This window comes from Oncorhynchus keta, chromosome 18 (genome assembly GCF_023373465.1).
Source record: "Oncorhynchus keta strain PuntledgeMale-10-30-2019 chromosome 18, Oket_V2, whole genome shotgun sequence".
NCBI lineage: Eukaryota > Metazoa > Chordata > Actinopteri > Salmoniformes > Salmonidae > Oncorhynchus > Oncorhynchus keta.
In genome coordinates, this window is record NC_068438.1 from 28,497,667 (window position 1) to 28,521,691 (window position 24,025).

The 24,025-nt window shown below is 42.9% G+C and overlaps 2 protein-coding genes across 8 annotated transcripts; one reads left to right on the top strand and one right to left on the bottom strand.

Annotated features, from left to right (window-relative positions):
- Nucleotides 1-1,560: 1,560 nt before the first annotated feature.
- On the bottom strand, nucleotides 1,561-17,238 carry LOC118370733 (vascular endothelial zinc finger 1-like). 7 transcript variants are annotated; one of them, XM_052467836.1, is made up of 9 exons: nucleotides 17,127-17,237; nucleotides 14,566-14,625; nucleotides 9,666-10,450; nucleotides 8,600-8,701; nucleotides 7,467-7,536; nucleotides 7,070-7,235; nucleotides 5,669-5,713; nucleotides 5,169-5,237; nucleotides 1,561-4,973 (listed from the first exon to the last, which is right to left on the bottom strand). In XM_052467836.1, exons 1-9 carry the CDS (start codon nucleotides 17,157-17,159, stop codon nucleotides 4,651-4,653), a joined length of 1,653 nt encoding a protein of 550 aa, XP_052323796.1. In that variant the 5' UTR covers nucleotides 17,160-17,237; the 3' UTR covers nucleotides 1,561-4,650. The 7 variants fall into 7 exon arrangements, with proteins under 7 accessions (XP_052323796.1, XP_052323799.1, XP_052323797.1 ...); XM_052467839.1 differs by lacking the exon at nucleotides 14,566-14,625 and adding an exon at nucleotides 14,382-14,504 and having other exon boundaries at nucleotides 17,127-17,215; XM_052467837.1 differs by lacking the exon at nucleotides 14,566-14,625 and having other exon boundaries at nucleotides 17,127-17,238.
- A 2,382-nt stretch (nucleotides 17,239-19,620) lies between these two features.
- Nucleotides 19,621-20,883, top strand: LOC118370731 (gap junction delta-2 protein-like). Its single transcript, XM_035755822.2, has one exon. It carries the CDS (start codon nucleotides 19,623-19,625, stop codon nucleotides 20,730-20,732), a length of 1,110 nt encoding a protein of 369 aa, XP_035611715.2. The 5' UTR covers nucleotides 19,621-19,622; the 3' UTR covers nucleotides 20,733-20,883.
- Nucleotides 20,884-24,025: the final 3,142 nt, after the last annotated feature.

A 24,025-nucleotide genomic window follows, 5' to 3' on the forward strand; every position in this document is an offset into this window, starting at 1 on the left:
TACAAAGCCGGCGAGAGGTTTGTTAAAATAGGATGGGAGACCAAGAGTCTGAGTAACTAACAGAGACAGAGCCGTGAGTGTGGGAATAAACATTGTCTGTCCCACGGCCGGGTAAACAAGTAAGTTCATAGTCAACAAAGCATGCAGGAGTCATGGGACAAATAGCATAAAGCACAAGAAAAAAATAAAATGATATGGTGCTAGCCATTGTAAGTTCAAAGAGTCACTCGCACCAACAAGAACTTGAGTGTAACAATACCTCAATGCCTGCCTTAAAATAAAAAAAGAAACATCCCTTTTTCAGGACCCTGTCTTTCAAAGAAAATTCATAAAAAGTGGAGTGGGATCGATTTGGAGGAGGAGGTACCGTCATGGTTTGGGGCGGTGAGTCACAGCATCATCGGGCTGAGCTTGTTGTCATTGCAGGCAATCTCAACGCTGTGCGTTACAGGGAAGACATCCTCCTCCCTCATGTGGTACCCTTCCTGCAGGCTCATCCTGACATGACCCTCCAGTATGGCAATGTCACCAGCCATACTGCTTGTTCTGTGCGTGATTTCCTGCAAGACAGAAATGTCAGTGTTCTGCCAGCAAAGAGCCCGGATCTCAATCCCATTGAGCACATCTGGGACCTGTTGGATCGGAGGGTGAGGGATAGGGCCATTCCCCCCAGAAATGTCCGGGAACTTGCAGGTGCCTTGGTGGAAGAGTGTGGTAACATCTCACAGCAAGAACTGGCAAATCTGGTGCAATCCATGAGGATATGCACTGCAGTACTTAATGCAGCTGGTGCACCCCCCCTGTTCAGGGACACATTCAATTTCTGTTAGGAACATGTCTGTGGAACTTGTTCAGTTCATGCCTCAGTTGTTGAATCTTATGTTCATACAAATATTTACACGTTAAGTTTGCTGAAAATAAACAGTTGACAGTGAGAGGACATTTCTTTTTTTGCTGAGTTTGTGGTTATATAAAACCACCGACTCCCTTTCAGAGCGATCCATTTTCATGAATGCGGGGGTGTACCTAAAACTGTCCGGTGAGGGTGTGTGTGAAGTCCTCACTCCGTCCTCTTCAGTCATGTTTATCCTTGCCCTCTAAATGACATGGGAGCCGACTCCTCATGCACAGAACCAGATGACACAGACACTCATAGTAAGAACGAAAGTCAGGACTAAAAAAAGGCACCAACAGGTGTGTGAAGATGTGAGAAAATAGAATAGTGTACAGTTACAAATAAAAACAGGCTGACACACCATTCAAGTTTCCAAGTTTAATTGATAAAAATAAAATGTGTAAAGAAAAAAAAAAAGTTCATGCACAGCGCATGGTTTGGCACAATACACCTAAAATCCTCTCAATACGCAAACAGTCAGAGGCACTTATCAGTACACCATACTCCAATAGCATGCCAACTGTGAGCCAGGCAGTGTAGACACCTGAGGGGGAGGGGGAAAGAGAAATAGAGTTAGAGAGAAAGCAAGAGACCTTTTAGGAAGTGTTGGGGGAGCCAAATGTTAACTCTGTCCTCCCTGCAGACTCAGTATGGACAATCCACAATCATGTTTTATAATTATTTTATTTAGACAACCCAAATAAAAGGCACATAAAAACATTGCGCATATGTTTACAATTATTCTTGACAGACATTTAAAAATGTAGGAATGTTACCTTTCTGCTAATCAGAAAGCCTAGTCTTTGTATATACAAAATTACCATTGTTAATGTTCTAATACAAAAAGATTTATAAAAAGGTTCTAGTTTTTTTCCCTTGCATGTGTCTATCATAACTAACATGTCCTCTGAACTAAATGGTTTTGTACAAAGATATACATTCAGCAGCCTTCACAGGACTCCAAGATCTCCCAATTCAGAGAAAGATTTGAGATCAGACCAACTTCACTCTTCCAAAATCAAAAGGTTAAGACCAAAACAAATCATTGCATTTAACAAAATAAATGTAGTGTCATTGCAAACAAATTAAAAGCATTTGGTTAAAAATAAACTGATGATGCATAAGAGTAATGGCCCTTTAAAAAAACAGACCATGTACTCAAATATGTTAACAGAATGTTACTTACAAAACACTTTATTCAGTGTTCATCATACTTCAAAAAAAAAAAATAACAACATTTCAATTTGGTTGAGGGGGCTGTCTAGCGCTTAGCCATCTGAACAGTTAAGGCTTCCTTCACAAAACAAGTCCATCACCATAGACATGACATCTGCGAAAGCGCAGGCAGCGCCATTGAGGCCATCTCCATTTTGAAATAGTCAATATTCTATTACTTCCATTACTTGGCCAACAAACTGGAAGGGCGCATACTGTCACGAAGAGTGTTGTTTGAACAGGTTTAAATCCAGGGTTGGCAATTTACTGCCAACTGCAGTTAAGGAATGTTTCCTCACAAGTTTAATTCATTGGCTGATCCCTCCTGATGACCTGGATGGAATTATGTGATGTGTTCCTTCCTTAACCCATTGGAAGTCCCACGTAGTTGACTACTTCAAAAAGTCCTCATTGGTGCTGCCCATGCAAAAATGGGCTTTTGGGCACTAGTGTTGTCTAAGTCTATGTCCATCACATCTAGAAGAGGAAGCAGAAGTGTGGAATAGTGTTGTTGCAAAGCAGGTCAGGCACACTAGTTACAGCTACTGCGGAAGGACAACACACATACTTCAAAACTATTTTTTTTGTAGTGTTTTCTTTCAGTAAAAGTCACTAGCCTTCTAACGAGTAAAAAAAATAAAACTAAATCAGACATCCACATGCAACATCGATGGAAAGGGAATCCAAATGGCAACAAGACCACCCGCCATTCCATTCCAGCAATTCCCTTGGGGCACTGTGTTGGCATGCATAAAATACTATCAAAGGCCTCAAACACCTTGCCGCTCCCAAGACCGACACAAGGAAGGCGAGGCCACAAGTCTCTAAAGAGTGTCCACCAGTGTAACGTTTGAATGCACCGCCTGTTCCTACCAAACCCATACAGCCTGATTTTTGGGCAATGTGTCGTGTCAGCTACACACGCTCTTTAAGAGTACCTGCCAATTGAGTGAGAGGCCTGTGTACTGAACGTAGGCCTAGGCAGAGCCAGTAGGCACGGCAAGGAAGCAGCCCTGTGACCCTTGACCTATAACCTTTGATCCTTCTAGAACATGTAGTGGATACAGCCTCTAGTCTCTGCTTCCACTCTCTTTCAGGGCACCTCAGGCTCTAGATGGCAGTTTTGGTTCTACAGTAATATAACAAAAGGACCTCAGGAGACAGAAAAACCTTAAACTAACCTTGGAAGTAAACTGCAAAAGTAGTCCAATGGACGGCCATATCGACAACGATAAAGTACTTGCAGCTCTGACCTGTGTTGAAAGATATCTACTTTTTTCTTTCTTTTCTGACAGGCAAAGACAAAATAATTGTGTGTTTTAATATTTACAATGAAAGGGTAAAAGGTCAAGGTTGTGTGTTAAACTTAATTTGATCCTTTTACTCATCAAAACATTGGGCAACACTCAGTAAGGTTCTTGAGTAGAAGTAAACACATAGGATCCTAAACTAGCAATCAAAAAGAGAGGGGGATAAAATGGCCCTATCAAAACCTCTCCCGACATAACTATATTCACAAAAATGTTAAAAGGTGAACTTTGGGACCATTTTTTCAGCATAGTGTCTACTGTGCCACTAGGTGGCTCTGGCAGCCTCTACATTAACAGGGCTCTCAGCCAACACTAAACCTTTTGATCCTTGATAATACTGCTGTTTTCAGGACGTTAACTTGGGGATATGCTTTCAGTGCCAGACATTTCCTCCTTGTGTTCCTGTAACATTACCACTAATGTCCTCCGGCTACTTTGTGAATTCATTATGATACACAACTTACAACTACTTAAAAAAATAAAAAATAAAAATGATGTATAGGTTTACAGTATCCAGCAGTGAGAAGTGACCGTTTTCCAGAGATGTTCAGGACCTGGGAGAGCTCACATTATGTAGTCAAAGGCTTTGGCCTAAGATATAACTGTGGTGCCTAAAAATTATCCAGAAAAATCACCCTCCTGCAAAATGGTAGCCTTTGTCCCTTTTGTTGTACTGAACTCCTTACAATTATTACAACTATTAAATACTGATTAGCAGGCTATAATAACAAAGGAAAACAAATATAAAAACCATCTGCTCTGTAAGAGAGCATTTAAAAGACATTAATACCAGCAATACATTTGTGTTACAGTTTCATTCCAATGCCAAATGTGCAGGTATGTTGACGCAAGAGGCGAGGCATAACCCGTTTGTTTACGTCAGGCTTCCACTTGGTGCATCATTCAAAAGCTCCATTTCTCCTTTTGAGACTTCACATGCCTTCCAGGACTGTCCTCCTACCGGCGGTTAAATGAAATAAAATGCACCAGCATCTACAGGGGCTGGCCAGTCCACCTCTCATCATGCTGCATTCACTGCTGCAGCAACTGCAGCCAGACAGACGGGTACAGCGTCCAGCTAGCCCCCCATACTACAACATCATCTATAGTACTCCTGGTAAGGAGGAAGGTGCTAAAGCAAGGGAGGAAGTGGTGGTGGTTTGGGGGTAGAAGGAGAGAGATGGGAGGGGTTGATAAAGAGATGCTAACCAGGGGCCAGGGAAGGGGTTACTACCAGGGAGGGGAGGAAGGCAGGACCTGGGAGAGAAAAGGCATGCTATCCATGGGCCGCATGGCGATGTTAAGCGGCCCGGTTATATTCATGGGCATCCCAGAGGTGATGGCCACAGGGTGGGCTATATTCATGGGCCCGGTGATGGTCACTGGGTGCTGCAAGTTGATTGGAGAGGTGATGTTGACCGTGCTGGTGGTGATATTCATCTGAGCAGCGATGGTCACCGGGTTGCTGGCGTTGCTGCGGTTCATCGCCGAGGTGATGGCGGCAGAGTTGGTGACAGGTGTCGCCGAGCCAGAGTTGTGCACGGTGTTGGAGTCTGAGGAAAGACAAGAGGGCGGGAAGGAGCGAAATAAAGACAGAATGAGCTGGATGATCGGTCCTTACAAACCATTTAGGATAACCCCAAGCTCCACAGGGTTAGAGGTGCTGAGGTTGGAGTCACTGCAGCAGTCACACACACTAAAATGATTAGACATGAAAAAACAAAATGGTAGGATTCTTATGAACCTACCTTGAAAACGAGAGATGTCCATAAGGACTTGGAACGAGTTATTTAAGATCTCTCCTACCGTCAACTCACCTGAGGGGGCAATTCAAAAAGCAGGATCAATGTGCTAGCCAGCTAACTTTCAGCGAATATTCAGAAACACTTTATTTCATACTATAGTCAACTTGAAATGGTATGGTATAATTAACTCAATACCTTCAACAACCCATATTCCACTTAAACCTTCCGAGTTGTAATTTAAGGTTTATCAAAGTTATTTGGCTAGCTAACTTATTGATCCAGCTTAATGAAATAAAACCCTGATACCTGAATAACCATAACACACAAAAACACACAAGCATCTGCAACGACTTGGTTGGAAAACCACTACAGCTACACACGCTAGGCTAGAAAACAGATCTGTAGTGGAAAATGGGCCACTTCAATGCATAAGTAAGAATATACAGCTACAAATTTGGAGGGGTTGGGATCGGGATGGGTTTCAGCTTTAGTTACTAGATTACCTTTTCGTATCCCTGAGTGGTGGTTCCACTGCCAGTCACTTAGCCCTATTCAGAGATACAGACAGATAGGGGTTACATTTATTGACAGGACTGATTGGGACAGGGCATCATTTGGGCCTGAGTGCCAGGGGTGGCAGCAGGGCATAGGGGTTTACAGGTCATTGGGTTAGATACACGAATGGTCTTCTACCAAGTACTAAAATGTTTATAGCGTGTCGTAGCTGGTGGGAACAAAAATGTGATTTGTTGCATCATATGCATACCCATTGTATAAAATGACAAGGGTTTGCTGAACAATAGCCCTTGCTATTTTAGAGTGATCAATCCCATGAAAAATGCGTCAGAGCGATCTTATTCTTCCAAACTGGACCTTAACACCAATAAGTGAGTGGAAGTTTGACAAACCAATGACAGAGCAGACGTCATGAACCTCAATTTCAAGAGCTGACAGAAACAAGATACCCACTGAGTTTGAAAACCGCACACAGACCCATCAACACTTAATGAGAGGATATTCAATTATTTGTTTGGACGGATCGTATATCGCATTTGAATGACTTGTATTGCTGCACTAGTTTGCTGTGTGCGTCAAATGAATTGAACGTGCAAAGCCCTTTAAATTTAGACCGTCTCCTAAAAGATTTCTTGCTACAGGCTATCAATTTCTGTCAGCAGAGATACTTGTCAACACCACCACACATGTGCAAACAACAAACAAACCAGACTGGGCTGGCCTGAAGGTGAGCCCCAGCACACTGACATGATCATGATATCAATTCATGAATGACTGGTAACGACACAGTCCTTGTCAGTTGTGGACTGTTGTGCAGTACATTTGAATCTGTAAGTCAATTTGTTGTGGTGCTGCTCTGAAGGAGATGAATGTCCATGAAAACAGCCAAGATAAATATGGCATTTTCCTAAGCATTCTTTATCCTGACCCAAATATATATTGGAATCGAATACAGCCGGACATGAGTCACTTCCCACTCTTATGATTTTGTGACTGGAAAAAAAATCTGAAATCTTCAGAAACCTTGGGTGTATTCATTACGGAAACCTTTTAAGAACCAAACAGATAAAAACAAGAGTTTCTATTGGACAAATTCAGGTAGGTCCCTCCACATTTCATTCTGCTTGCTTCCATTTCGGAAAAGTGTAGCTACAGAATCGGAATGATTACACCTCGCATGACAAACCTGACAAAGTGCTTTGTGCTTTCCTATTGTGTATAGCACAGCACTGAACAACAAGGCCTGGGGTGCTTTCAGCATAAAGATGGAGACGGAATAAGTACCTAAATGATTTTTATGAATACAAATCCGATTTAATACCTAGGTCTGGAGGACCCCAGGCTAGCTGTGGCTTAGGGGAGGGAGTGGTGGAGGCTGCCTGGCATACCTTTATTACAGGGGTTGTTGAAGCTGGCCTGGCCGTGGGTCTTGAGGTGGCTGGTAATGTAGGCAGCGCTCAGCATCTTGCCACAGATGTTACAGGTCACCTTGCCCTCGTGTCGGATCATGTGGGAGCGCAGGCGGTCTTTGGTGGCGAAAGCAGAGGTGCAGGCCTGGGGAGGTATACAGGGACATTGAGGGGGATATTAGGGGAGACAATCTCAATCTGTCTGTGTACACAGTCTGCATCCTGAAGACTCAGGGGAGATTCAATATTGTATACTAATTTACAATTGGGAGAACGCATACTAATCATTTCCTTAATCCAACAAACCAGGAGTGAATAGGAGCGTGAACATAAACAGGGAAGGGGGCGTCCCGGAGGAGGATGCCTGGCTCCTTACCGTTACTTGGCATTTGAAGGGTCTCTCTGATGAATGAACATGCTTCACATGACAGCTTAGATGGTCAGGCCTGCAGGAGGAGAGAGGACACAGAAGAGCACAGGCACTTTAAAACCTGGTATAGTAGCTACAATACAGGTAACAGCTTTATAACTCACTCCATACATTGACAGTAGCTGCACACACTACTACACCGTTGACACGTGATTAAATTAACAAATGGGCCGACAAAAAGGTTGCATGCAAATTACAAATTCTCTGAACCCACTGCCATTTCTTAATAATTAAATTATGTAAATTCTATCGAAGGCTATTAGTGCGGATGTTTTATGTAATGAATGTTAGTCTCATGGCGGCCCATATTTGACCCATGGGACACAAGCATTCCTTCTCCCAAAGTAATAATCTATGTTCTTGCAACAAAACCAGAGTTATTCAGTTGAGCCCCACCAAAAATAAATTACCAGAGAAGGATGGAATTTTGTCACTTCAAAATCTAGCTGGAACTCTATCCAACAACATGACAGAAAATCATACCTGTTCTACAATATACCCCCGAAGAAGACAATGTGGCAACCACAGCTGTGTCTCTCAGTTCTCCTCCTCTGCCCCAACTAAGCCGCACTAGTGAAATGTTGCTACTGGACAAACGCAGCCAGAGAATTCCCCTCCAACAAAAGAGGAGAGTGTGGCTTGAAAAAGTCTCGAAGGAGGCGGTTTCTCACTAGCAGGCTTTTTGTGATGGCTAGCAGGAGTCCAATCCCATCTCCTCAGGAGTGCAGTGGAGCTGAAAAGCTCATATCTCCCCTCCAACAACGCTCCTTCGTTTAAGAGGGGAATAGCCTTTTTCAGAACTGCCAAACGTGAAAATTAACATGCACCTCTCGCCGCACAAGAGTAAGATGTTACTTCGCAAGTCATTAGATATGATACAATATCCTACAATATCCTTCACTTCCCCAGTTGCTAATAATTTAGCTCAGAAACACAAAACTATGTTGACGGACAACTTAATGGATGTCTGAAGGAGTTGGGGTGAAGAGACATGTGCTCTCCAATATTGGAAATAGCAAAAAGGAGAGGTGCTAAATTGGTGATTAGAAATCAGACCCGTCAATGAGTCAGAACACTACCATTGGCCTTGGGAGCTGCAGGAGTGACACTGGAGACCCAGGACCATCTCTTCTGGTACCGTCTGGCCCCTGCAGTAGTCTCCCTGTCCCGTGCTGACATCCCTGAGAGGGGGGACACGAGGGACTGCTGTGACGCACGTAAAGCTCCAGATACTGTTTAAATGCACACAGTGCCCCACCATGTATGTCATGAGCCAGTACTCGGGTCTAAACGGAAGCTGCGTGGGACATCAGTAATAATGGCCAAGCTTCATAAAGCTACACAAACAAGAAGTGGTCCAGAACAACAATTAAAGGACAAGGTCTCAGAGATACCATATAAATAGGCCTTCCGGTATGTGAATTTAGGCATTGAAATTATACTCTACTTATTGTTCTTTGCTTGGGGAATTTCATTCAAAGTGGAAATGGTACATAATGCACATAGCCAGAAGGTGTATTAAAGCATCATAGCAGAAACATCCGTATGCAAAGCACTGGTCCTAACAGCCTATCAATTGAGAGGGTTTAACCAGTCCAATTCAACTCAATTACATTCCAACACGTGGGGATTTCCAACATTACAAGTCATCACACCTTCAAATTATTTGGCTACTGTCAACTGAATATCAATTAAGTGGAATGTTTTTAGCCAACCAAGCCCACCATGTACTTGTATGCCATCATCCATATCATATTCGTCTAGGGCTGCATCTAACATAGACTTCAGCAGGTGCAGACCAACAAAACTATTTGCCCAATTGTAAAAAATATAAAGGCATAACGGGCTACATAGTCGTATCCTGTACATAACTGTATCAGATTCTGAATAAAGACGACTTTTGGAAGGTTGTAATATTGCCCTCTTGCTTTTCAATCACCTTCACAGTGAATCACCTTCACAGTGCAGTGGTAATGGTAAGAAATGTGTGAAATTCCAACTAACCTCACACATAATAAATTCACTCTCAGAATGCATTGACAATTACAACATCATGTGCTCTGGACAATAACATTATGGACTACTCAGCATTTCGTAAGTGGACAAGAAAAGGGAAACTTGAGTAAGTTGAACTGTGCCACGCACCTGGAGAAGCCCTTCCCACAGACAGAGCAGATGTAAGGTTTGTGAACGCCCCCGTCGTGTGAGCGCACGTGGTAGGTCATGCGGTCCTTCCTCTTGAAGCGCTGCTGGCAAATGGGGCACTCGAAGGGCTTCTCATCTGAGTGGGACAGCTTGTGACGATTCAGGTGGTAGACGTCACGGAAGGCCTTGCCACACATCTCACAGCCGTGGTTCTTCTTCACTGGCTTGGCAGGCTTCTTGGGCTGGCTCTGCTGCTGATGCTGCTGATGTTGATGCTGCTGGGGCACCATGGTGGGAGACATGATGCTGGAGCCCGTGGAGGCCGAGGTGGTTGCTGTGGTGAGGATGCCAGCGATGGTGGATATGTAAGAGGGCTGGCCGCCGCTGTTCTCGCGCTGCGGCACTGTGGAGATCATGGGCACCATCGTGGGCGCTGTCTGTGTCTTCTTGGGACGGGACACCATCTTGACGCCAGTGTGGCAGGACTCGTGCCGTCTGAGATGGTAACTGTCCCGGAAGGCTTTGTTGCAGTAGCCGCAGATGAACGGTGTTTTGGACTTCGGCTCCTTCTTCACCACTGCAACGGGACCACCGCCGCCTCCTCCCCCCGTCCCGCTGGCTACATTGTCCTTGAGGAGCTCAGCGACGCTGACTGGGGGCTTCTGGTCCAAGAGGATGGGCATCACAGGCTTCTGGTCCACAGGCTCTGGTCCTCCTGACTGGAGGAGAGGCAGCAAGCTGTTCTGGGCCACCTGGTGCTGGTGATGCAGGGCTTCATTGGCCTGCTAGAAGGACAACACAAAGACAGCCATGCAGAAGCACATCAGTACAGTCTAGACAGTCCCACACCCTTAAAGCTACTACAGCAGAGGGGGGGGAGGACTGCTCGAGAGCTGAAACGGACTGCCTTGTCAGCAGAACTACCACTGTTTCCAAGATGTGCTTACAATTGTAATTAGTGATGGGGATGAAAGTAAAAACAGAAAGCAACAGGACTTCCCATTTCTCCAAAAGGACTGAGCAGAGTATGACAACTTTATCCCCTAGGGTCTGTCTGTTATATCTGGAGTATTTCTCCTGTCTTATCCTGTGTCCTGTGTGAATTTAAGTATGCTCCCTCTAATTCACTCTCTGAGCTCTAGGACCTTGCCTCAGGAGTACCCGGTCTTCCTTGCTGTCCCCAGTCCACCTGGTCATGCTGCTGCGCCAGTTTCAACTGTTCTGCCTGCGGCTATGGAACCCTGACCTGCTACCTTGTCCCGGACCTGCTGTCTAACTCTGAATGCTGGGCTATGAAAAGCAAACTGACATTAACTCCCGAGGTGCTGACTTGTTGCACCCTCTACAACCACTGATAATGATGATTATTAGACCTTGCTGGTCATCTATGAATGTTTGAACATATTGAGGAACAATCTGGCTTTATATGGCCATGTACGCTTATAAACTCCACCCGCCACAGCCATACAAGGACTGACCACCCCTCAGAGCCTGGTTCCTATCTAGGTTTCTTCCTAGGTTCCTGACTTTCTAGGGAGTCTTCACTAGTCACCGTGCTTCTACATCTGCATTGCTTGCCGTTTGGGGTTCTAGACTGGGTTTCTGTATAGCACTTTGACATCTGCTGATGTAAAAATGGCTTTAGAAATACATTTGATTGATTAAAACAGAGGAACAGCCATTAATTTCTCAGAAATAGAAAGGGAGTCATTTCCAGCCCAGGCATCTGAGCCCCTCAGAAAAAACCTTGATGAATGTGGCAAGAGACAAGGGGACAAGGGTCAGGAGACAAGGGTTATTAGGGGAGAGAAGGGTTAAGAGGCAGCTGTTGCAGGTTCCATATAAACTATAAAGAACAAAAAGATAAAAATGCAACAATTTCAACAATTTTACTGAGTTACAGTTCATATAAAGGGAATCAGTCAATTGAAATAAATTCATTAGGCCCTAATCTATGGATTTCACGACTGGGCAGGGGCGCTGCCATAGGTGGGCCTGGATGAGTTGTAATCGTTTCAGACGATCCCGCAGGTGAAGAAGCTGGATGTGGAGGTGCTGGGCTGGCGTGGTTACATGTGGTCTGCGGTTGTGAGGCCGGTTGGCCATACTGCCAAATTTTCTAAAACAATGTTGGAGGCAGTTTATGGTAGAGAAATTAACATTCAAATATCTGGCTACAGCTCTGGTGTACAGTCCTGCAGTCAGCATGCCAATTGCACACTCCCTCAACTTGAGACATCTGTGGCATTAATGTGATAAAACTGTACATTTTACTGTGGCCTTTTATTGTCCCCAGCACAAGGTCCACGTGTGTAATGATCATGCCGTTTAATCAGCTTCTTGATGTCACACCTTTCAGGAGGATCGATTATCTTGGCAAAGAAAAAATACTAACAGCGATGAAAACAGAATTGTGCACAAAATTTAAGAGAAATTGTTTTTTTTGTGCATATGGAACATTTCTGGGATCTTTCATTTCAGCTCATGAAACATGGGACCAACACTTTACATGTTGTGTTTATATTTTTGTTCAGTATAATAAAGAAACAGAAACTGCTATTTGAGCACAGAGGGTGAAGTAAAGTCAGTTGTGTCATGCCAGAACATGAACAATATACAGTAAACATACAATGAATCAACATGTTAATTTCCCTTTGTAGACTTAAGTCTCTTGACCTTTTCCACAAACTCTTCAGTTTTTTTAACTATGATGACTAAATATGGCATTGTACACCCAAAGTATTCAAGTGCCGCAACTCGAGATCTGCTCAAATGAGTCCTTCAGAGATGAACACACAGAGCTCCCTGCCACTCAATCTAAATCTGTTGCATGTAAGGTTATCTCCTGTGGTGATTGAGCCGATTAGTTCTCTCTACTGGCAGAACATCTAGCATGGGACAACATGCATGTTAGTCAACAATACCTAACCCCAACACAACTGAATATGATGCCAGACTGAGGAGCCGGACTTGGCACCACAAGGAACCTTTGGATAGTCACAAAACTACATTATATTGACAAAAATGGTGCCCTCGGTAAACAAATATTGTCTAGAATGGTTGCTTTGACCAATTGGTCAAAGTTCAGGTAGTTTCTCATCTACATTAACATTTCCTCCCATGTCTGCCTCCTGAACACGGTATCCATCTGCAACGATGAGCAACTGGTCCCTTCACTATTCAGTGTCGTTTTGAATGGTGGTAACAGAACCTATCAATGCTAACTGTTTGAAATGAAACTTCTGTCGTGTCTCAGGACAAGTTGTAATAGCTGCTTACACATCTGCTATAAATATCCCCTTTGGAGCAATTTCACACCACTTTCAAGTGGCTCTGTGGGCGCAGGCTGGTTGAGGCGTCATACTCTCAAACTACACCCCCCCGAATCACATTCATCACACAGGCTCATATAACCTACTACAACCAGTCATTAAAACCTAACATTTAAATATTTCCTTTAAAACACACTAAATTAGTAAATTATTCCATTATGACCTCCTAATAATCATACAAAACGCTGCTGATTGTCTATTGTTTTGCAGTGGTTGAAAAAAAATGTGTGAAAAGCAGTGTAACAAAAACTGATAAGGTAGCAAAAAAATGACCCAACACTGGTAGCTAATAGAGCAGTGTACAGAGGACAGCTGCAGCTGCTGGCATTGTCCAATTGGTCACGGCAGGCCCCAAAGAATGGGTGGGTGGGGGGCAGGGGTTTATGAATATTTTTGGTTGGTGTGTGAATAGAGTTTCACATTGTAACCAGCAACCTTACAACGGGCCGACCAAAGACACCCCGATTGAGACGATCTTGTTATTTTCCGTAATCACCATAGGGCAAGGTTAAAGAGCTGACCCCTGGGCTTTCAGGTTCAGCCAAGCATCCCAATACGGTCAGCCAGGCAGGCAGGGGATGGTTGTCTGGGCTGGGGGAGTCTGAAAAAAATCCCAAATTGTGTTCCTTTTTCTTTATGCTCTTTTGTGGAGCCGTAGAAGACACAAATCCGAGCAGTGATGCACTTACGGCCCTCAGGGGGGCCTTTGTAACACCAGTCCTGCCTGATTTGGGGATTCTGTTCAACTGGCGGACGCTGCAGACTGCTTAGTGAGTTACCATAGGCAGCCGTGCTTTGGGGAATGGGAGAAAAACATGGTTCAGTCACAGGGTGTTATGTCCCCTTTTTGTCCTCTGTCCACACTTTAGTTGGATCCAGACTGGAATTCTTACCACCATTAGCATTTCTTCTAGCTGTGTGTGTGTGTGTGTGTGTGAGAGAGAGAGAGAGAGAGAGAGAGAAAAGTGCTCAGACCAAGACACACAGATGCATAGGGAGCTGCAGCCTGCTGTGCCTTCACGCTGCTCTGATGATTTTGATACAAATCCACTCTGAAGGCTGAGGTCATTCCCAGATAAATAGTGTTGAAACAGAGTGGGGCGTGGAAAATAACACTACAACAAATAAAAATCAGCCTGTTCTGTTGTTCAGTCAGTCAGGGATGTGGAGGCAGGGCTTTTACAATGGATGAGAATCTCATTCACCACAATGTTAATCTGTTTAGATATCAGACAACGAGGCCCCAAGGCAGCAGCTTGCCATTTGCTCAGACAAGTGCCCAAATTATTTTATGATCCCAAAAACAACAGTAATAGTTCAAATATATTGGTATTGCTTTTGTTCTCAAAAAACTTGATAAACACACTCAATGTCTGGCACCAACCTGCATGAGGGAAGCAACAAGATCCGAGTGTTAACCCTGAAACCAGGACTAAGATCCTGACTTCACACTATGCTCCATCTATGTTTCGAGGGCTGGGTGGGGGTCATGTCATGTGCAGAAAACCTGTGAAAAGGGAAGTTGGGGGATTTACAGGGACATTTTACTGTGGAGAACATTAACTTACTCTGATCCCTGTGTAGTAGTCCCTACGTGGATTCCCTGGAACCATGGGACCTACAGAAGACTAATACAAAACAAAAGGAAAATACTGGGCTTGTTAATAAAATGTTAACATTAACAGTAAAACAAAACCCTATTACGTATCGTCTTAAAGGAATCATAAAAATGTAGGTTTGTCCTAAAAATCGGGAGAAAAGAAATGAATCATTTTCATCTGATTCAGGATTACGAGAATACTATTGAGAGCTGCATAGCTTGACAACCCCCCCCACACACACAACCTCTGATGCCTACAGAACAATAACAAGTGACGCACAGCCTCATTAGACGCTTCATCAAATCGAGCAAATCAAACGGCGCCTCCAAGTAACTACTTAGTTTTCATTTTCCTCCACTGCTCCATCACACCAGCTTCAGGTATTTGTGCCTTGTTAGACACAAAATTAAACCATTATCATGTGTCCCTGGCTCGCGGCAATTAACTGGCAACAGCTGCAACTCTCAAGAGCTGAGGGAACAGAACTAAATAGGCCTACCACTATGGCTGCAATATGATTATGTGGAGTAGGTAGGGGGGGTGGTGGAAACGTACATTTTCAACACTGGTGTTCACATTTGACCTGGGATGGGGAGTAGAACACTACATAGTAAGCCATTTGAGAGGATGTGTGAAGCTTAAGGGTCAAGTGTCCAATTCATTTAATAATTTAACCGACACTGCATTTTGTTATGCATCTTAGGTTGTCACATAGGACAGTAAAAAAGGTACATGTCCACTAGGAGAAATAGCCTGTTCCCCTTATGCTAATGACACATTCAAGGAAAACAGAAAAGGGTCTTAAATTATGACTGATTTGCTTTCCCATACCCAGACAGAGGATGTTTCAAATATCTACACTAGCGTAGATACTCTGGATTCTCAAATGCAATCCCTCAGGTGTGATGGAAAGACATCTATTTTTAAGCTCTAGCAGACACGTGACTGCCGGTGGATGAATTCTGAATGGTTACATAATATCTACAATCTATGAATGTAGTGTACCTGCCAAGTTGACGGCTTTCGCAGTTACTACCTTAAATAAGTCTTGTTTTTTATTTATTTTTGACTGCTGCCCTATTTACCTAGTTCAGGGTTTCCCCAAACTCGGTCCTCAGGTCCCCAAGGAGTGTACGTTTTGGTTTTTGCCCTAGCACGACACAGTTGATTCAAATAATCATCAAGCTTTGATCATTTTAATCATCTGTGTAGAATTAGGGCAAAAACCAAGATGGAGGACATAGTTTGGGAAACACTGGGCACATGAATAATGTTTACATACTGTTTTACCGACTTCATATGCATATAGTGTATTCTAGTCAAGGCTCATCCTATACAACTACTGCTGTACTCCTTTTCTATTCCTATACTGTCCATACACAAACCATCATATATTATATTCAAGACTGACATTTCTCTTCCTGATATTTCTTAATTGCTTAATTTTTGTGTTTATTGTTAGGTATTACTGCACTGTTGGGAGATATAAACAAGCATTTCACTGCACCTGGGATAACATCTGCTAAATATGGGCAAGTGACCAATTAAGTTATTGGACGTTTTACATCGTTACAAGCACACATCAGTAAATACTAAACTCCTAAATAACCGTGATCATGTGCTTACTTATTAAAAGGGTAAAACGAACTAGTTTGGATTTCAATATTTCCGAATACAATGGCGATTGATGACCATCCCTAGATTTGCAATTTACATAGCACTAAAGTCAAACAACCAAGGACGTGAATATCCTCTGCAAGCTGCCAAATAGAAATCTCAGACATACGGAAGGGGGGTTTCAAATGATCAGTAGTGCAAGAATTAGCTAGCAGCTTACTGCATAGTCTGAATTCTTTCTCCAACCCGCGGTTACATATTTTGGGACGAGGAAAACGGGGGAAAGTTAAGAATCAGAAGTGAGGGGTCCCTCCTCTCCATCCTCGTGCCCAGAATGTAAAGGAATGCGATTGGCAAACGGTAGACATTTATTCAAATTGCATCAAAACTAGTAAACAAAAACCACTGATTGCGAAAATGTATTGGTTGGTTAGCATGGCTCGCCGCTTGAGTGAAGGTGGGGATTGTTCTCGTTCTTTACGAGGCTAGCTTACAGCGGGCTAGCTTTCTAACTAACCAACGCGCGGCCATGGTCACTTTGCTTGCTTCTTATATTTAGCTAATTGGGGGCCAATCCGATTTATAAACATGCACTGGCGGACTTGAACAAACATCTGTCGAAACACAAATTTTCTACAAAACAAATGGGGGAGACCGACCAGATTTCCCCCCTCTCGAGCGTCATCCATACTTCACAGCTGGAAGTCTAGGCTTGATGTCGCGAGCTAGCTCGCTAACGTTAGCTCGTTTAGCGGATTGGGCTAGCCAATATTAGCTAGCTAGCTACCGTTGTTTTGCTTGAATAACTATTAGAAATCAACGTTTAAATTCACTAGGGGCAACGATGCATTAGGTATGTAGTAACATTTAGATGTAGTTTATCAAATTTACCACTCATACGTGACACTTACCTGGAATAAAAATGTACTCCAGCTCGGTTCCATTGCAACACTTAAAATCTGCAGGAAACCTAGAAGGAATCTATAACAAAGCAGCTAAACATGGCAGCTCCTACAACTTCCTGTAACGCTACGGGCTGAACCATTTCCAGTTTACTTTTATGGGACGTTAGAGATTTTTCAGAAATCAAGATATTGTAAATTGCCTTGTATTAACATAGTATTCATATAAAACATGTTTCTAATATATATGTATTGCAAAATGACTGAATGGCATATGATGTGGCGTGTCAAACAGTAAAATATGTACTACATGGAACGTGGCCCCCCATTTGTCGAGCTTAACTAGTCCATTAGAGCGCCTTCAAGAGATAACATAAAATTACATCATTTTCAGTATGCCATCGTCAGAGATGGTTACTGATTGTGCCCATACATATATCAATCATTACATTATGCTTCAACACAAACACTAGGTAAAAAGAAATATGTTGTTTCTATACAGTTTAGCTACTATTTGTCAACCCCTTCAAATAACATTTTAAGAAATTCTTTCAAGATTTGTTGGGATTGGAAAATATTTACATCAACACACAATTGCATAACACAACTAGGGAACAACATATGCATAACATGCATTTATATGATTTTACAGATTTAAAAAAAAATGTGCTCAGCACCTACCATTTGTCCATTATCTGATGGGGGCACAATGGTCTAAGGCACTTCACCTCAGTGCTAGAGGTGTCACTACAGACCCTGGTTCGATCCTGGGCTGTATCACAAACAGCTGTGATTGGGCGTCCCATAGGGCTGCACACAATTGGCCCAGCGTCGTCCTGGGTATATTGTCATTGTAAATAAGAATTTGTTCTTAACTGACTTGCCTAGTTAAATGAAGGTTAAATTATAAAAATGATCAATGGGTCTACAGCTCTAGGCATGACAATCCTTAGTGCTTCATTAGCTATTTCTGTCTTTGACAGATTTATGTTTTCAGAAAGCCAGATGCTTCCTCAATATTTGAATTTAGATGAACTTGATCAATAATTCAGTTAATGATCATATTTGGCCCACTGGCACTGGCTGCCCTGTAATTTACATATGACACACACGGACCACACCAAATCCAGCCTTTCAGCCCAACAACACAAAGTAACAATTGAATTCCAGCCCTCACAAACTGCAGGGTAATGGTCCTGATGTCCTCTGTTCCAGAGCCCCAGTGTATGGACCATACCATGATGAAGCAGAGACACGGATGCTGCGGAGGATACTGAGGCTTGGTCTTTACATTTGATCCCATGATGGACATTCAAGTGGATGGATAGACTCTAAACATACTTATTTTAATGGAGATACAACCTGTTCAGTGTGTTTCATCTGTGGACTTGGATTGGATTGTTATTGATGTTAGTTGCTTATAGGGACTTCAGTATACAAATTGAAGGGATACCACAGTCCTGTTAAGTCCAGACAGTTCCTGGAAGACAATTTTAGTGAACTGTATGTATTGTGAGATTTGTATCTCTGTTTTAGGTCAGGCCTATAAGTGGATGGGGTACAGCACTAAGGCTAGTGGCCTAGAGAAAGACAAATGCTGTAGTCATAACTGGTGACTATATATAAGCCTAAAACTGCTGGATGATTCCTCTACTTTGTCATCACATTTCATTCAAAGATTGAGCATAGTCTGGAAAAGTGAGAAATATTAAATCTTCCATTTCTCTAAATTGTATTTTTGAAACAGGCTTCGAGCAGAAGCTTTGCATAAATTGGCATTGTTTTCCTTTTCCAGTTTGTTCCCGGCTGTTATTGTTTGACTATTCCCGGCTGTTCAGAAAAGGTGCCTCCCATTGTATTTTAAATCTTTGTTAAACTGTACATTGGCTGCCTTTGTATCCCCACAGTACAATGAGAGTTTCAGATAGAGTGGCTGAATATGTCTGAATATGCCTATTCTCCCATACGAGGCTCAACACCGTTCAAATCGTCCATTAAACAGCACTCATATTAATTATAGCCAATGCGGACTGCATGGCAAAGCATTTTTTTACAGATTTGCATTGGAAAGAGACTAACTATCCAGGGGTGAGTGGATTTCTAACTGTTTTGTTCGGATTGTTCTTCTCTGTTTGCATTTTCAATTGTTATGATAAAGGGAAAAATGGGAAACAGTATTTTCTGCTGTGACAATTTGCAATGTATTCCCCTCATTGATATGTGCATACTCTATATGTCTCGTGTATCAACAGCTGTCTGAGAAGTTATGAGATAATGAGTGACATTTTTGGAACATTTATTTATTCAACAGAATAAAAAGTTTTTCTGTATTGTGAGTTGCAATACAACCATCTTAGATCAGATAAGAAGCCATTTGCTCTCACTGTTTGCAAAACATTAGAAAATGTTCCTTTACATAGAATTAACATTGGTGTCTAAATGATTCCTACTGTACTGTTTTAGGTAGTAGTGGACTGAGAGGTTGTGATCCCCCCAGGTTAAATCATGGGAGACTGGTCCATTCTCGGACGCTTCCTGTCCGAGGTGCAGAACCACTCCACAGTGATCGGCAAGATCTGGCTGACCATGCTGCTGATCTTCCGCATCCTGCTGGTGACCCTGGTGGGGGACGCGGTGTACAGCGATGAGCAGTCCAAGTTCACCTGCAACACCCTGCAGCCCGGCTGCAACACCGTCTGCTATGACACCTTCGCCCCCATCTCACACCTGCGCTTCTGGGTCTTCCAGATCGTCTTGGTCTCCACGCCGTCCATCTTCTATATCGTTTACGTCCTGCACAAGATCGCCAAGGATAAGAAGCCGGAGGTCCAGAGGGGGCAGGTGATGGCTGAGCGGACCTCCAAGAAGGTGTTTGGGCAGCTGGTGAGGAATGGGCTGGAGAACATGGAGACTGGTATGTCCACCTACTGCCCTGGATACAGAGAGGAGTGGGGTGGTCAGGAAGGGGAGGGGGTGGAGCAGAGCCTGCTAGAGGAGGACTGTGGAGAGGTAGGGGAGGACCCAACTCAGCTGTCCAGCCAGGTGCTGCTAATATACATCCTGCAAGTGCTGCTGCGCTCGGTCATGGAGATCACCTTCCTGGTGGGGCAGTACTACCTGTTTGGCTTCGAGGTGCCCCAACTGTACCACTGTGAGACCTACCCCTGCCCCACCCGCACAGACTGCTTTGTGTCACGAGCAACCGAGAAGACTATCTTTCTCAACTTCATGTTCAGCATTAGCGTGGGCTGCTTTGTGCTCAACATCGCAGAGCTGCACTACCTGGGCTGGGTCTACATCTTCCGCGTACTGTGCTCCGCTTGCTCCACCTGCTTCCAGCCCGAGAGCCACCCTGTGGGGCTGTACGACCACCACAACCCTCTGCTGCTGCAGCTCAAACACTCTCTGAGAGGCAGGCTGGTCCTGCAGACTCCCACGCCCATGGCCCAGGAGAAGGCTGGGGGCCACCTGCTCACTCACGTCCCAGCCATCTCCTTTGAGACCGACTCTACTGTGGAGTGCACCTCCAAGAGGACTCTTGAAGAGAGGGACCGGGTGAAGGTTAAACTGGCCACCATGGCCTTGATGGGAAGGATCAAAAAGTCTTGGCTGTGAAATGCCCATTATGTGTGATTATCGAATTTATAATTTTCCACTTTTGAAACAACAATGGGAAAGACAGGGTTTATAGCAAAGGTTGCTCAGATTGGGCTTTTGGAAAAATTGGGAGAATGAAAGTGCACTCCTGATTCAGAGAGAAAGATCCAGCTTAATCATCCATACCATTGTTTAAATGTACAATATCAAAACATTCAAACTGTTCCTGAGTTTCGAAAGACAGTTTTGACCTGTGTCCAAAACATCATTTATCTTCTAAAGTCTGTTCTTATAACAATGTTATTTTGTCTGAATAATCTAGGGTTCTTCAATACTAAAACACACCTGTTTCAGAACCTGTCACTTTCACATTCGAACAATGTTTGTAGGATACTTTTCAATAAGGGTTTTCAATAAATGTTAAATGTTGGAACCATACATTAGCTGGTAATTTGTAAATAGTTTTGAAATGTGTCAAACAGTATTCAGTGACTTGTATTTTGCATCTAGAAGTGACTTGTTTGATAAGACACTGTTTGATAAGAAAAAACTCCATTTTAATGAGTTTAGTTGTGAGTTTGACATTTTACCACAAGAAGTCACTATAATACTATACGTTATCAAACAGGGTTGTGCTGAAAATCAAATGAACCACAGCCAAATTAATTATTTGCAACTAAGAGTAAGATTAAAAAGACATGTATAACTTATTTCTTGATAAAATACATTCTAAAATGTAAATATATGTGATTTCTGAGTATGTAGTGCACATATCTTTTTAAGGCCCAAAGCAGACGTTTTTATATCAATATCAAATCATTTCTGGGTAACAATTAAGTACCTTACTGTAATATCTGTTTTACGGCCAAATGGTCAAAAATGTATTTTTTGCAAAAAACTTTCTCAAGCAATAATTTTGCTAGGACTGTCTGGGAGTGGTCAGTGTGGAGGGGAAATTAAAACTAGCTGGTATTGGCACTCTCTTTGTCGTTGGTCTATAAACCAATTTACACATGGTGATGTCGCCATGGAAAGCCAAAACTCTCTCCCATGCAAACCTGCTGATTAGAAGGTGCTGTATAGATGTGAGAAACTCTCTTTTCATGGCACTTCAATATCGAAGTGAATTTTTCGTAGCAGGTTAGGAAACTGAGGTTAAGGTTAGGAAAAGGGTTAGGGTTAGTGAAAATGCTCTCCAAATCTTCTACGAAAATTACTTTGCATTGAAGTGCTGTGAAAAGAATGTGTCCCTGCTCAGGTGTTGCATGCATCAACCAATGGTTGTGTGCCAAGTCATCCATTGTGTCATCGACTGACAGATTGCTATAACATATGATGTGGTTAGCTGACACACAAAATACCTATCCAGGCAGTATAAGATCTGGCAAGTGTCAGCAAGGCCTGGGCAGAGGAACATGCTGGGCAGAGGAACATTTACAGTGTTAGTTTCATCAGCTGTTGTACAATATGAAATACAATTATTTTGACTTCACAGGGCCTTTAAATGTAGGCAAACAAGTTTTCAGCATTCAAACTCATCTACCCAGCCAGATTCAGCACCATGGACAGTGAAGATCAGAATACCTGCGATCTGACGATTAGAACAACAGTGCTATTTTAAGTGATTTTCAAGACACCCAAAGTCAATTTAAATCCACAACAAAATCTGCAGGATAAAAAGCAAAAATCAAACATTCAAATAAGTAAACAGGCTATATTAAAGTGCACTAAACATAGAGACAGACTAACCATGGAGAACACTAAACATGATGACAGATTAACCAGGGAAGTGAATTTAACAGAGGTTTAAGCTAAAACAACAGAATCTGGGTAAATCTGTGTGAAGAGGTGTGGCTTTAGTGTGGATTTGAATAGTACACAAGTAGGCCAACGCTATTTTTGCACTGTAAAACTTTTTTTTAAGTGTTATGTTTTCCCAGATTCATAGTGTTATGCAGCCCAGGCCTATCTAGGAAGGCTGGGCATAAATAGTTTGCTCACAGCATCACATGATGACGTGGGCAACATAAACACTTAAACTCTGTGGATTAAAGTTAATAGTAATCAAAACTAATTTCACCACGAAAGGAAGTGCAATCGAAATGAATGAAGAAGACAAGGTCATTCCAGTGAGTTAATAAAATGACAAGGTGTTGCCTGTCAGCGTTGTAGACTACTGCCTCACAAGCCCGGGCTTTAGTGGCACTGGCATACGCGCTTGCCTCTGCACTGAAGGAGCCACCGAACGCGTCCGCGTTGCAGCTCTCACTTTCTCCCGCTACAGTATGTCCTACAATGACATATTTGGTGGGGATTTGCAGCCAACAATAGGATTGGATTGGGACTAAATCAATGAATAAAACGATATTGAAATGAATATTATTAACAAATATTTCCCAGAAGATTTTGGGTTCAACCTAAGGCTGACTAGGACAGATCAATCAACTTGATCCGACACAGTCAGCCTACATGTCATACGTAAGTAAACCCACAAGAGAGACAATATTGCAAAGGCAGGAAGGACCATGTTCGATGGAAGGCGTAGGGGTAGGCAATCGAAAACGTTTGACGGGGAAATTTCTGTCAATATTAGCTAGTCCTACTGAGTGGGCAAGTAACCTTTCCCGCGCTCTTCCTAAAAATACTATTTGTGATGTCATAAAGGTCTAACGTTCCATGACGTAGCATGTAGCCCTAAATTACAGTCCCTGCCTGCAATATTGTCCTCACTCTCGACCTGAACTCAACTTGAATGTAACCAACACAGACAAGGACATGCTTTTGAGATATAAAATAGCTTGAATGGATGAAGAAAAGGTCAGCTAAATTACTTCATACAATATTGGGGGAAAGTAAAAAAGGGTAAAGCAATATAAGCGGATATTTCTTGTAAAAAGCTATAACATATTGTAAAGCAAATGTACCATTCTTTATAAAGTCACCAGCTTAGCTCTGAAATGGCTGTAGCTCTATTTATGATGTCCTCTGCACAGATCTACTCTGACATTGACATATTATTACTTATTGGAATGTCTGACCTTCAGGTAGCACAGAGGGAGGATGGTGATCCTCAGAGGGAAGGAAAGGAAGTTGTTGAGGAAGAACCGGTGGCCACGCCCAAAGAGGAGGCCAAGAAGGGAAGGAAGGTAAGATAGCACGAGTGACAGAGCACATAATAGGCCTACTGGGTTACACTCTGTACCTGATAGCAGCCATACCATAGATATCTATATATATCAGATAACAACATACGTAGTAGCTGTTTTCAAAACGTGTTTTAAGAGCTGTTTTGACCTGGCCCATAGCCTATT

Coding starts and splice junctions, on each gene's coding strand:
- LOC118370731 (XM_035755822.2), top strand. CDS start 19,623: ATGGGAGACTGGTCCATTCTCGGACGCTTCCTGTCCGAGGTGCAGAAC.
- LOC118370733 (XM_052467836.1), bottom strand. CDS start 17,159: ATGGAACCGAGCTGGAGTACATTTTTATTCCAG. Junction 7,537..8,599: donor TGCAGCTCCCAAGGCCAATG/GTAGTGTTCTGA, acceptor CTCCTCCTGCAG/GCCTGACCATCTAAGCTGTC. Junction 4,974..5,168: donor GGACATCTCTCGTTTTCAAG/GTAGGTTCATAA, acceptor GTCTTTCCTCAG/ACTCCAACACCGTGCACAAC.